The sequence below is a fragment of the Sciurus carolinensis genome, chromosome 7, assembly GCF_902686445.1.
Source record: "Sciurus carolinensis chromosome 7, mSciCar1.2, whole genome shotgun sequence".
NCBI lineage: Eukaryota > Metazoa > Chordata > Mammalia > Rodentia > Sciuridae > Sciurus > Sciurus carolinensis.
In genome coordinates, this window is record NC_062219.1 from 146,072,814 (window position 1) to 146,085,752 (window position 12,939).

A 12,939-nucleotide genomic window follows, 5' to 3' on the forward strand; every position below is an offset into this window, starting at 1 on the left:
CGCGCTCGGAAACCCGTGTTGAGTGGATTGGTGACGAGCCGCTGCTGCGCTCAGCTCAGCCTGAGCAGATCTTGGGGCCCTTCCCTGCCGTATTATTAACCGCCTTGCTTTCAACCTCCACAGGAGCAGATCATCAGTCTGGTCAATCAGATCTGTGGCAAAGTATCCAGTAAAAATGGCACCATCGAGAACTGTCTCAGTAAACCCACACCAAAAAGAGGGCCCCGCAAGAGAGCGACCGTGGACGTGCCGCCTTCGCGGCTGGCGTCCTCGGGTTCACCCAAAAGTGCTTCGAGCTCGTCATGAAGATGCCAACACCATGGTCAATTTATATATATTTTTTTGTAATTATTATATTCTAGTTTGGAGTACTTGCTGTAGGATACAGGCTGTCTTTGCACTAGCTCTAAAGAAGATTTTCTTCTGGTTTTAGAGAACTAATTTTGTTTTAGCATTAAACTGTTGAACTTTTTTTTGTACTTAGAATACCTAGACACTGCAGTCAGATTTTTGAAACTGCCGTATATTCACTGTTTTAAAACCCTGAGGGGCTGTATTAATTTGTATCGCCCCGTGGCTGACAAAAGCCCTGTTTGTTTTGATTTTTTTTTTTTTTTTTTTAAATGTTGGGGGAAAAAAAGGCTTTTTAACCCATTTTTGAAGAGGGTGAAGTTTGGAGAACAAATTTTAAAACCATCAGTCATGTGAGCAGATTTTTCTAGATTGGAAAAGGGATAGGAGACACACGCGCGCGCACACATGCACACACACACACACACAAACACAAAAAAAACTTGAAAAGAAATGGCTTTACTTTGGCTGTCTTTTCTTCTGTCATGTGCAAGATGAGTTTGTAATTTGTAAACCGGAGAGCCCGTTGTGTTCCGTTGGGCAGTTATGGCAGCTGAAGGCGGACGTTGTTTCCTAACCAGAGGCAAAATGTGGAATTGAGTGACTAGGTTCTCGTTACCAGCACATCACTATGCATCCGTTTGAGGAAGAGAGGACGAAGACAAAGACTGCCTGCCTTGGAGGTCACTGAGGGAGACCTGTGCCTGATTTCATTAGGAAATCCTTTGTTATTTTTGGTGCTGTTGGCGACTTTATCAGAAACCCTTCAATAGCGTCCTTAAGGAAGAAGGAGAAGCGGTGGGAGCCCACGTGCTTCTGTGCCATCGACGTGCAATCTGACATTCCATGGTCATCTCGCTGCTGCGTGTCACACCTTCACAAGTCAGCATTAACCTTTCTTTTGGAATTTGTTTTGTTTGTGATCACATCTAGAGCCACTAGGAGGTCTGCAGTTCTTTTTGAATGTGAAAATGCATTTGCGCTCATCTTGTCTATTTTTTCTGTCCATGTTGTAGCAAAAAGAAAAAAAAAAAGAAAAAAATCCCATCCCTTTTGTACATATGCCTGTAAATTGTTTTAAATACTTGAGCCTTTTCTTGGGGGGAGGGGAGGGGTGAGAAGACAAGATGAAGAAAAGCCTTACATTTCAGTTTCTTCATCGGTTGGATTGGATGCTTACAGGGTTTTTCTTGTAACATTTATAAGTGCTGCTTACATCACTGAACAACAACAACAAGATAATAATGGAGTAGCTGTTGCCCTTCTCCGGTTGTGTGTACAGTATGTGTGGAATAAAAAAGGGAAACTGTTTTCACAAGCTGTTCTTTGTTTCATGATTGGATCCATCAGTCCCGTAGCTGCCCATATTGCACTGAGCTGGCCAGTGGTGACTGCCAGGAGCGTCCTAGGATCCACTTTGTTGGTTGTTGTTGAGAAGACTGAACTGTTTTGGAATATTTAACAATTACATAAACAGAGTCAAGTGTTTTCCAATGTGGTTGTCCGGTTTTTATGGCCTTGCTGTGTACTTGCCCTCTCTGACAGTAAACTTCCGCCTATGGCTTACAGTTTGACATTTAATTTATTAGCGCTGCTCTGCACCCTCCCTGGAGAGGGAAGACTTCATGTGGTTTATTGCCAGTTTGTTTACTTTTCAGGTTTGTACTACAAGGTTTAATAATAAAAACAAAGTTTTTTGGACACTGTCTGTCTTGTGGTGGAAGATGACTGAACCGAGTGGGCTCTCTCCTTGTCAGTGGGCGGAGGATGGTCTTGAGCAACCTGCCCTGGTGGCCCAGTGGCGGGTCAGAGCTGGCCCGGGCTGCCCCCTGAGCCTTGCACTGTGCGCCCCCACCAGCCTCTCCTCCTGCGGGGCTCCCTGGGGCCAGTTCTCTGCAGGAGGAGGCTGCCTGCGCCTCATGTTTGTTCCTTTGGGCCCAGATGTTTCGGTAGCGCGGTTGGGCTTGGCCTGTTGGGTCAACAAATGATTGTGCAATGATCGGCATGAGCCCGCGCGTTGAGAGCGCCGAGTCCAACCACTTACCTTTTAGTGGAAGTAGAACTTGTACCTGTAAAAGGCTTTTCATTCAGGACTGAGCCGCTGTGGCACCCGGGGCCCAGCCCTGCTCTCGGGAGGCCGCCTCAGTGGCCCTCTGAACCTGGGAATCCCTTCACTGTGCTCTAAGCAACCCCTGGTTACACTGGCCTTGAGGATGTGTGTAGGCAGAAGGCTTCGTACAAACTACCTCCTCTCCCGAGTCAGTGTTTAAAGTCCCCAAACTTTATTGTCAGCTCTCCGTCAGTCTCTCACACATCATTGGCAATTGTGTAAAACCAAGAACCTCCATGAAACCTGGCTTTACAGGCGGATCCTGTGCACAGCTGACACTTGGTTCACACGTCCTGGTTTGAGTCGCTGTCATCGCTAGCATCTGGAGTGGCCTGGCTGTCAGCGTGGGACGTGGCCAGGGCGGTGTCCACCTGAACCTCCTCCTCGTCAGGCTGGACAAGGGGGCACGCCCCGCCCTCACTGGGGTCCAGGGCGGCTGGTTCTGTGCACACAGGGGGTGAGGAAGGTGGCTCGGGCAGTGACTCCGAGGCATTTGGAACCTGAAGAGTAATTTCATTCTGACAGGTGTCAGTTTCAGGCCCTGTGAAATTTACAAAAAATGTGGTCAGCAAAGTACTGTAACTCAAGTGGCAATGACAACTATAAATCAGCCGGGATAAAAGGGCTACGTGTCCTTCGTCTAGTGACCTGACTATCCAGCCAGGCTGCTCAGCCTGGTACAGAAGCCACCCTGGGTGTGCTGAGCTCAGCAGGCCAGAGGCAGCCAGCAGTCCCCGCCAGCGACAGCCAAGACTCGGCCTAACTGCACAACATCCCACGAACGTGTGTGCCGCGGGCCTGAAGGCCAGCGCTGGGGTCCCCGGTTTCTCGGTAATCGACAGTCTGTACACGGTCTCTCCCCTCCCCCAGCTGCATCCCCAGCCCTTTTTGAGATAAGGGCTCAGTGAGGCTGGTCTCAAAAGTGTGACCCTCTTGCCTCAGCCTCCTGAGCTGCTGGGAGTATTGGCCCTGTCGGTATCCTTTAAAGTCACCCAGAAACGTGACTGCTAAGAATCCAAGTTACCTTTCAGTGTCACGGTCTAGATAAGCCCTTCTAAGAATAAATTTCACATACTGCTGCTGAAACTCCTCCTGGGTCCCCCACATTCCGGGTGCCCACCTTCCCAGGACAGGTCCCCGAGGAGAGTGCCCACTGCTTTCAGACGTGCCAGCAGACAGACAAGGCTAGAGGGAGGGGCCACCCTGCCGATGGGCTTCCTGGGATGGCGGCAGAGCGGCTGGGGAGCAGCTGAGGCTTTCCCTTCTGAGATTTCCGTGCTGCCTGTGATGCGCGTACAAAGAGCTGGCCAGGGCTGGGCTGTGGCCCAGGGTAGGGGGCTTGCTGCTCACCAGAGACCCAGAGTTCAATCCCCAGCCGGAAGGACTGGCTTACAACTTCAGGTGTGGCGAGGCCAGGGGCAGATCTGCCTCAGTCAGTTCTTGTATGAACTGAAACAATATCGGGAAGGCCTGAAATGGGAGTTGGAGCCCCACAGGGTCACAGGTGGCCCACAGGGGAACCCTGCTGAACCGAATGTGAGTGGGGGCCAAGTGTGAGTCAAGCAGGCAGCCCCTCCCCCACACCCGAAAGCCCGCCAGGGTGCTGGGGTAGAAGGTTTGAATCCTCCAGGAGAACCCACGGCAGGACAGCGCCGCACTGGCCTCACCACCAAGGCCAGGCACAGGTGTGGGGAGGCTGTCCGGGGAACGTCAGTAAGAACAGGGTCGTCTTCACAGGTGTGTCCATCCTACCTGACCCTGGGGACAGCACGGGGTTCTCCTCTCCACCCGAATTCAAGAAGACATCCAGGGCCTCCTGGTCAGAGATGTCCATCAGGTCCATCTGCTCCAGCATGTCCACGTTCACCTCCATGGATGACATGCTGCCCATGGGCTCTGAGAAGATTCACAACACAAGAAATTGTACTTTTCGTCCCTAATAAATTAAAAGGTAGATTTCATTGGCATTCTGCATTTTCGGCCACCTCCTGGTACCGCAAAGTGGCATGCTGTCTTAACTGTGTCACCTCTGGATAGGGCGCCTTGACTCCTGCCACAGCCCCTCACTCCGCCCCCGCAGCACTGGTCTGCAGGTGGGATTTGGAACAGGGCCTGGGGGGGTGAGGGGTAGGAGCAGTCCCAAGTGGCCCACAGCAGGAATAATGAATGATTCATACAAAAGGAGAGGTAGGAATGAAATGCAAACCCAAGCACAAGTACAGACAAGGCCAGAAGGTTCTACTGATGACAAGGCTATGCTGAATTATTTCAAAATTAAAACGGCAACTCCATGGGAAATCTGCCAAAATTCACAATAAACAAACTCCCTACTACAACCAGGAGAAGAATCCCAAGTCCCTGGTCCCAGCGGTGTGGGAGGCAGGCTCTGTCCACACGCAGGAGCAAACCAGGAGAGGTGCACACCCAGAAAGATCCAGTGAAGAGGCAAGGCTCTGTCCAGAAAGCTTAACGCGGTTCCAGCCAAACTTTGGACGAGGTTTTTCAAAGAACTTGAAACTTGAACACTGCACAGAGGACACTGATCCTGAAGCACAATGGCCTGTGCAGGGTCTGGGTGGGCCTCGCCACCTCTGCTGGCACTCGGCACCAGGTAAACTGTGGGCTGTCACATACAATGCAGGAAGTTTCCAGTGCCCCTGGCCCTGCACTAGACCCTGCGGCAGATTTTTGCCCCAGCTGCGACAAGCAGGATCCTCTCCAGATGAGGACGGACAAGTATGGGGGAGGAGGCGGTGGCGAAAATGTCTGCAGCTGACAGGGCTGCACTGGGCGAGACGGCAGGACGCTGCAGCGGGAAGAAGCCGCCTTCCGGGAATACGTGGAGACTGGCTAGGCAGCTGTGCAGATGGTGCGGGCTGAGACCCGCAGTCACTGCCACCAGGAAAGTTCATCTGGACCCCTGCCTTGTGAGTGCCAGTCAGCAGACAAAGGGCAAGTAAAGTGAAAAAGTGTCCTTATGACTTGAAGAATTTAGGATGCAAAAGCACAAACTATAAGCAAAATTGGCAAAGCTGATCACTTTTAAAATTTTGATTTAGAGCCAGGCATGGTGGTACCCATCTGTAATCCCAATGGCTCAGGAGGCTGAGGCAGGAAGATCACAGGTTCAAAGCCAGTCTCAGCCACTTAGGAAAAATAAAAGGGGCTGGGGATGTGGCTGGTGGTTACACACTGCTTCACCCCTGGTTCCCCCCCCCCTTTTTTTTTTTTTTAGCAGAGACCAATCTAGGCCAGATTGAGAAGTTACATGCATCCAAGAGATCAGCAAAGTCCAAAACCCATGAGCTTAGACTTGGAAAAGGAAGGTAAACTAAGAGGAAAACAAGGAAGTTAGGACCAAAATTACATGTCATTTCATACTGGGTTTTTGGACAAAAATTTACCTGACTTAATGAGGTGTTGACAAAGATGTAAAGTAAACAGAACACAAACATGGCCAGGGACACTGCAAACGGATACAAACATCGTGGCAATAGGACGACAGAATCTAGTAAGCTTTATGACATGCATGTCACACGACAAGTAACTACTCCCCTAGAGAAGTGGTTCTCAAAGCGTGGTCCCCAGGGCAGCAGCCTCGGCACCACGTGGTGGCTTGGCGAGAGTGCCAGTCCTCAGGGCCTAAGGGGCCTGTGAGGCTGCTGGTGCTTGAGAAGCACTGGCCCAAAGCAGCTCTGAAGAAGGATGTCCAGACTGGCATTGTTTCTAATAGAAGGTTAAAACTGGGAAGACTCATCAACACAATTATAGCATATTTGTTCAACATAGATAAATTCAACAGAAATAAGTTTGAGCTGAAAATATCAATACAGGTGAATATCAGGATGCCGACCTAAGGAAGCAGGCTTCATGAAGATGCCACATGTGACCATTTCCATAAGGCTTTAAAACTTGCCAAGCACACCTACGCGCTGCTTTGGGACACTTTCGTGTGTGGTAAAGGTGAGTTACGCCTTGAGATGAGGAAGGGAGTGTGATCAGCACGGGGCACAGCCGGGTATTATTATTAGACCTTTCTGCGCGTATGGAATATTTTTGTAACATTTTTGAAGGCAATATTAACATGTTAAGTCTAGAAATGTGGGTATGTTATGCAACTGTTAAGTTCTTTTTTGGATATTTAACATATTTTCTAATTAAAATGAAAACCAGTAATGAATCACAGTAATTCTCACCATTGCAAATAAAACCCTTATAGGTAGATTTTATACCAAGTTAAATTCATTCTCTGGCACCTGTTTTAAGCCATTTTTGCCTCTGGAATGGCTCTTGGGTAACCTGAATTTTAGTACAGGTGCGTATGTATCCATGAATTTCTACCTTTCTTAACTTTGTTGTTAATGTCATCTGCCACTAGCACAGATGTCCCCTCATTCTCTTCCCAGATAAGAAGATGCCAAGGCTGAGTCAGCCTCCATAGGAGGAGGTGCCCTGGCTCCGGGGAGTCAACCATGTTGACCAGCAGCCCGGGGAGATCCACAGGAACCTGAGACCCGTGGGAACATGGAGCCAAAGACCACAGGTACAGAACAGGCGACTGCAAGGTTATGTTAATGCCCTGAGGACTCGATGACCCTCAGCACAGAATTGAATCAATAACAATGCTTTTCTGAAACTAAGAGTCACAGCAGGCAGAAGATCAAGCCTGGGCCAGGGTCTTAGGGCACCGCAGGTGGCCCTGTGCACTGGGGTCCCCGCCGGCATGCCAGGCCTCTGTGGCAGTGCTGCCCTGGGCCGCCTCTGGCTCCACGGGCTCCCACAGCCCCACCAGGCTTCAAGTGGTCACAGGTGGGCATTCACTCTTGACTCTGAAACTGTTTTGGGTAAAACTTTCCATAGCCTTGTCTTAATTAAAAAATGATGCTTTTGAAAGTGAGAAAAATTTAGACTGCTATTTCTGATTTAGTGAACTGAGTCCAAAGTTTCGTGTTCGCTGTGGCAATTTTTAATTTGATTGATTATTCTAAATTAACCGTCCCCATGTTCATCTCTGGGGATGACAATCCCTCTATCAGAAAGGGCGGGTGGCTGTCAGGCAGCGGACCCTCAGCAGGCTCTGTGTGGCCCGGCCCGCCTGCCGGTGGCTCGCGCAGCCTCTCCCGCTCTAGCCGAGGCATGAGGCCGCAAGGCAAGCGCACCGCTTTCTTCTTCAGTGCTTTAAAAAACCGCACACACTGGCAACATGTGGCTGGTTCCATTTATTTTAACCTTAAATGAGCCAAACCCTTCCTTGAAGTTTGAAGAAAATGATTCTTGAGCTGCTCGAAACCACAAAAATTCAACCACTGAATATTCAACGGACATCCACCCCAGAAGGGCTCCCTGCGTCCCTTCTTCCTGCAGACCCCGTGCAGAGGCGTGGAGGCTGCCACAGCACCTGGCCCAGGGCCTGTCTCCAGGGCATGCTGGACACCAAAAAAGAGCTCCGAGCCCAGCAGCTTCTGCTTCGTAGGCCACCTGCTTGTGTGTCCGTGTGTTTCCCTGTGAGAATGGGAGCGTCTTGGGCACTTGCGTCTTCTCTTGGTCTCCTGTGGGCTCAAAAGCGCACACCTGGTATGTGGAGGTGCACTGCTGAGCAAGGAGGGTTTGCTGACAGTTCCATCATCCCATCTGCTCCAGGACTCGAGACACTGGTGCAATCGTCGCGATGTTCAAATCTGCAGGTTGCCCGGGGCGTGTCTATCTGTGTGCCCCCAGACTCACTAGTTGAAGCCCCAATGAGTGCACGGGGAACGGCCCTCGGGAGGTGAGTACGATTAGCCGAGGTCTGAGGGCTGGGACCCACCCAGCTTGAGACGATGCCCTCCAAAGAGACACCAGGGTGCTTGCCCCCACAGTGAGGTGGCAGCTAAGCCAGGACGTGAGCCTCACCAGAAACCACAGAACAGGGAGGAATCTTCTGCTGTTTAGGTCGCTCAGTCCACGACAGCATGAACACCCCAGAGCAAGCCCTCCCTTTCCTCATAAAGGGGCCGAGCACGCTGCTCTGCACAGCACTACGCACCTGACGCTGGACAGTCTGACCTTTCTAGGTCAGTGGGGTGAAACAGTGAAGAAGCTGACCCTGGAGCCAGAGAAGTCACACCCCAGACCAGTCCCATCGGCTCAAGCATGGAAAGCACCGACTGTGTCACTGATCACCCACTTTGGTTAGCACCCAATGGAGCTCTAATCTGCTCTCTCCACATCACTTCCCTTCATTCATTTCTTTGTCCTCTCCAGGAAGGGACAGGGAATTGGATGGCAAAGAGGGAACAAATTAAAGGGGGACAGAGATGAATTGGGGGTATGGTGGGGGTAGGGCACAGAGCACTGAGAGATCTGGATAGGGGCATCTCCAGGAGTTGCTGAGGTGCCCAGCAGGACAGAGAAGCCTGTGCACCCCTCCATGGGCCTGGGCAGCAGGTTCTGGGACCATGGCACCTGCTGGAGGGAGCACTGGCTGCCCGAGGCCACTGCTCTGCCTGCCCAGCCACTACCCGGGGCAGCCAGTGCTCAGAGCAAGGAGTCCTGTGTCCTCACTTCTCCCCTGATGGCATTTATGCATATAGATGTTTCGCAATACCAGTTAACAGAGGTAAAATTGAAATGTTCAACCAGGGAAATGACTAAATACAGTGGGCCCTCTGTGACCGCATTCTCCAGTCACCCCAGGTGGAAACGTCGCCAGGCCTCCAGGGGGTGCAGCTGTGTGGACTTTGTTCCTTGGCGTTATTCTCTAAACAATACGGTACAGCCACTGTACACAGCAAGCACGCTGTACTAGCCGTCCTAGGTAACCTCAAGATGATTTCGAGTACCCAGAGGAAAGCTCGGGTTAGAGGCAGACACTACACATCTGATGTAAGAGACTGAGCCTGCACGGTGCTGGCAGGGTTGGGGGGTGTCTTGGGCCTGATCCCCCGTGGACACTGAGGGGCAACTGCACATTAGGATACATCCTGATGATGAATGTGCACCTTTTAAAACACATCCTCTCAAAGAATTTTTTTTTTTTTTAGTCCCCAGGATTGAGCCCTGAGGCCTCACACATGCTAAGCACACAGTCCACCAGCTACTCTCTAGTCCTCAAAGAATTTTTAATAATGGGGAGAAGAGCCTTATACAATACTGACAAATTCAGAGAGCCGGGCACAGTGGCACATGCCAGTAATCCCAGCTACTTGGGAGGCTGAGTCCAGAGGATCACAAGTTCAAAGTCAGCCGGGGCAACTTAGTGAGACCCTGTCTCAAAAAATGTTTTAAAAGAGCTGAGGATGTAGCTCCATGGATTCATGCCTGGATTTAATCCCTAGTACCAGAAGAAAAGGTCAAGATACAAAGCCATGTAGATGTGTAGCTTTTTACCAATTACAAATAGGCTCATGAACAAAGACCAGAAGGAACCACTCAAAAATATTAATAGGTCTTATCCCATGTTATAGAATTATGGGTAATTTGTCTTTTTTATTTTAAAGAGCTTTTTTTCTGGCTGAAGGTGTGACTGTAACAGCATGGTCTACCCTGTGCAAGGCCCTAGACTCAATCCCCGGCACTGCAAGAAAAGCAATTTTCTTTTTTTTTTTCAAATTTTGTATGAGCATAATTGATTTGTAATTTTAAAAGGTTATTTAGTTTTGAAGCCTTCACCTAGAACCTAGAACTACAGGAAGAGGCAGAACAAGGGCAAGATGGACCCTTGGATTTCAGGGGCCTGTTACTAGACAGGGATTTGGAAGGACTTGACCCCGTGGCCCCAGCTCACCGCGCCTCTCTGCAATCTGCAGGTACCCTGTGGAAAGGTACTGCTCCATGTCCTGCTGGAAGGCTTCTTCAAAAAACTTCTGCCGCTCCTTCAGCTTCATTTGCTGGGTGTGCTCCATTTCCAGGACCTTCTGCGTGTGCTCGGCATCCAGCTCAGCTGAAGAAGCAGAATGACTGGGGTTAGGGCTTGAGAAGGAACTGGACGGGAAACGCTCGCCCACCCTTCATGTGGATGCTGCGCATGGCTTTGACGTGGGCTGGCACCCTGACTGCACAGACAGCTCCTCCTTGCCCCTCTCTTCTGCACTTGGCCTTCACTGACCCTTCAGGCTGAATGACCTTTCCCCTGCATCACCCACTCTTCAAAGATAAGCAGCTGCTATGTTTCAGGACCTAATGCTCAGGTAATCGTTGGGCTAACTCAAGTGTTGCTCCTTCCTGAACTTTCTGCATCACTGTGTTCAAACTTTTGTAGATGACTTATAAATTACATTATAAAAGGTAAAGGCTTGGCGTTCCTGGAGGACTGTGATGTGCTCATTTAATATCATGTGACCAAGCTCAGTGTCTGGCGATAGTAGGCCCTCAAATATTAAGAGTAATGGAATGTTTTCAGTCTTAAAAAGGAAGGAAACACTGACACAGGCTACAATGTGGATAAACCTTGTAGCCTGTGAAGCTTTACACACATCAAATAAGCCAACTGCAAAGAGACGCGTGCTATAGGATGCCCCCGAGGGGTGCCGGAGCAGTCCACCCACAGAGAGCAGGATGGCGGCTGCCAGGAGGTGGGAGGAGGGAGGGAGGAGAAGTTCGGTTCTGTGAAGAGCTCTGCAGCACCACGTAAATGCTTTAATACCCTGAGCTGTGCACTTAAAATGGGTAAGAAGGTAAACTGTGTTGTACATATTTCACTGCAATAAAAAAGTAGGGAAAAAAATTTCATAGTCACTGCAGTATATTAGAGAATATGTGGGCCTAGCTCTGCTGTTTTTTCGAACACCGAGCCTGGCTAAGAAGTCAGCTAACCTTTCTCATCTGAAATTTGGGACAGACATATTAACCCAGTATTGATATGAAAAATCCAATTAAATAGTGTGAAAGAACTTCAGAACAAAAGTGAGCATTAGCCCTTCAAATTAGGCCCGAGTAACATGCAGAAAAACTACTAAATAACCAACCTTAATGAAGAATCCCAACATACCAGCTGATAAACACTTCCTTGGGGTTTGACCTTTCCTCAAGCCACATATGGAGAATATACAAATGACATCAGGGCCATTACTCACCCTGTATAGGTCAAGGGTTATTTCTTTGGGACCTTAAGCCCTTTGTATTTCACACAGGGTTTGGGCAGAATCCTAAGGTGGCCCAGACCTCTGCTCCCTGGTGTGCTGGCCCTGCATAGTCCCCAGGACTGTGACTGTGCTGGATTTTAGCCCTGTGACTTCACTAAAGGAGGCGTGTCTGAGTGAGCCTGATCCACCAACCTTTCCTAGAGGACGGAACTTTTACTGGAGAAAGAGAAATATGAGAGGGATATGACATAGGGCCATTCTCAGTTATGGGTGCTGACAAGGAGGGTTCAGGTAGCTGGTAATTAGTGGCATCCAGGATCCGAGAGTTGTCCCCGGCTGGCCTGGCACAGTGCCACAACCCAGAGCAACTGGAACTCTGGCAACAACCTGCATGAGTCTGCGAGCAGATTTTGCTCCATTACCTCCAGAAAGACACAGCTCTGGGACACCCTGACTCCAGTCCCATGAGACCCTGGGCAGAGAGCCCAGTCACGCCGTGCCTGGACTTGGAGCCGCAGGCTGGGAGCTGATACTTTGTGCTATTTTCCACTGCTGAGTCCGTGGCAGTCTATTACACAGCAATGTGGCAAATCCCCAACAATCTGTTGGTAGCAATTCCAGCCCCTGCCTGACTCTGGGGGGCTGAAGACCCTAGAAAGGCACCTGAGTTCTTTTACTCAAGTGATGTTTCAGAACACCGACTCTGTGGTGATGCTGTGCTCGGCAGCAAGAGGCTGGGGCCACTCCAGAACCTCTGGCTAGCAGCATGAAGTTTCAGCAACCTGACTGCCCTGGGGAGAGCAGGGCCCAGTGATGCCCCCTCTGGCTCATCTCTGGGGAGTGTTAACATCTTCTGGATGTTAGCAAGTGATAAAACAAAACAGCAGATCTTACAATGAACAACGGCCCAAGAGGCCCCATGCGATCTGCCTTTGTCCCCCACACCCCTCAATTTCCTACAACTCCTGAGTACAGTACAATCCTGCATACATGACAGACCTGAAAACTCAGTAATGCGGTTTACTTGGTTTGTTTATTTATTTATTCTGGTACCAGGGATTGAACCGAGGGGTGCTTAACCACTGACCCACATCCCCAGTCCTTTAAAAAAAAAATTTTTTTTTTTGAGACATGGTCTCACTAAGTAACTTAAGGTCTGGGTAAGTTGCTGAGGCTGGCTTTGAACTTGGGATCCTCCTGCCTCAGCCTCCTGAGCTGCTAGGATTATAGGTGTGTGCCACCAGGTGTGTGTCCAGCTGGAATTTATTTTTTAATCTCAAATCAGGGATGGTATCTAATTCTTAGAATATTCTGGATTTTTTTTTTTTTACTGTAATCTATACATATGCGAGGAATACAAATTAGTTACCCAAAGCAACACAGCCAGGTGGGTAAACTCCTAATTACATATAATGA

General features: G+C 49.7%; 2 protein-coding genes across 6 annotated transcripts in view; one reads left to right on the plus strand and one right to left on the minus strand.

Annotated features, from left to right (window-relative positions):
- Jarid2 (jumonji and AT-rich interaction domain containing 2) overlaps window positions 1-1,433 on the plus strand; it is a 222,721-nt gene extending 221,288 nt beyond the window's left edge. For both annotated transcript variants that reach the window (XM_047559308.1, XM_047559309.1), the window contains one exon: window positions 124-1,433. In XM_047559308.1, coding sequence (XP_047415264.1) covers window positions 124-306 — 183 coding nt within the window. In that variant the 3' untranslated portion in view covers window positions 307-1,433. The remainder of the gene's footprint in view (window positions 1-123) is intronic.
- The window catches only part of Dtnbp1 (dystrobrevin binding protein 1), a 125,471-nt gene continuing 113,076 nt past the window's right edge, over window positions 545-12,939 (minus strand). For all 4 annotated transcript variants that reach the window (XM_047559311.1, XM_047559312.1, XM_047559314.1 and 1 more), the window contains 3 exons: window positions 10,227-10,382; window positions 4,214-4,357; window positions 545-3,002 (listed from right to left, as the gene is read on the minus strand). In XM_047559311.1, coding sequence (XP_047415267.1) covers window positions 2,746-3,002; window positions 4,214-4,357; window positions 10,227-10,382 — 557 coding nt within the window. In that variant the 3' untranslated portion in view covers window positions 545-2,745. The remainder of the gene's footprint in view (window positions 3,003-4,213; window positions 4,358-10,226; window positions 10,383-12,939) is intronic.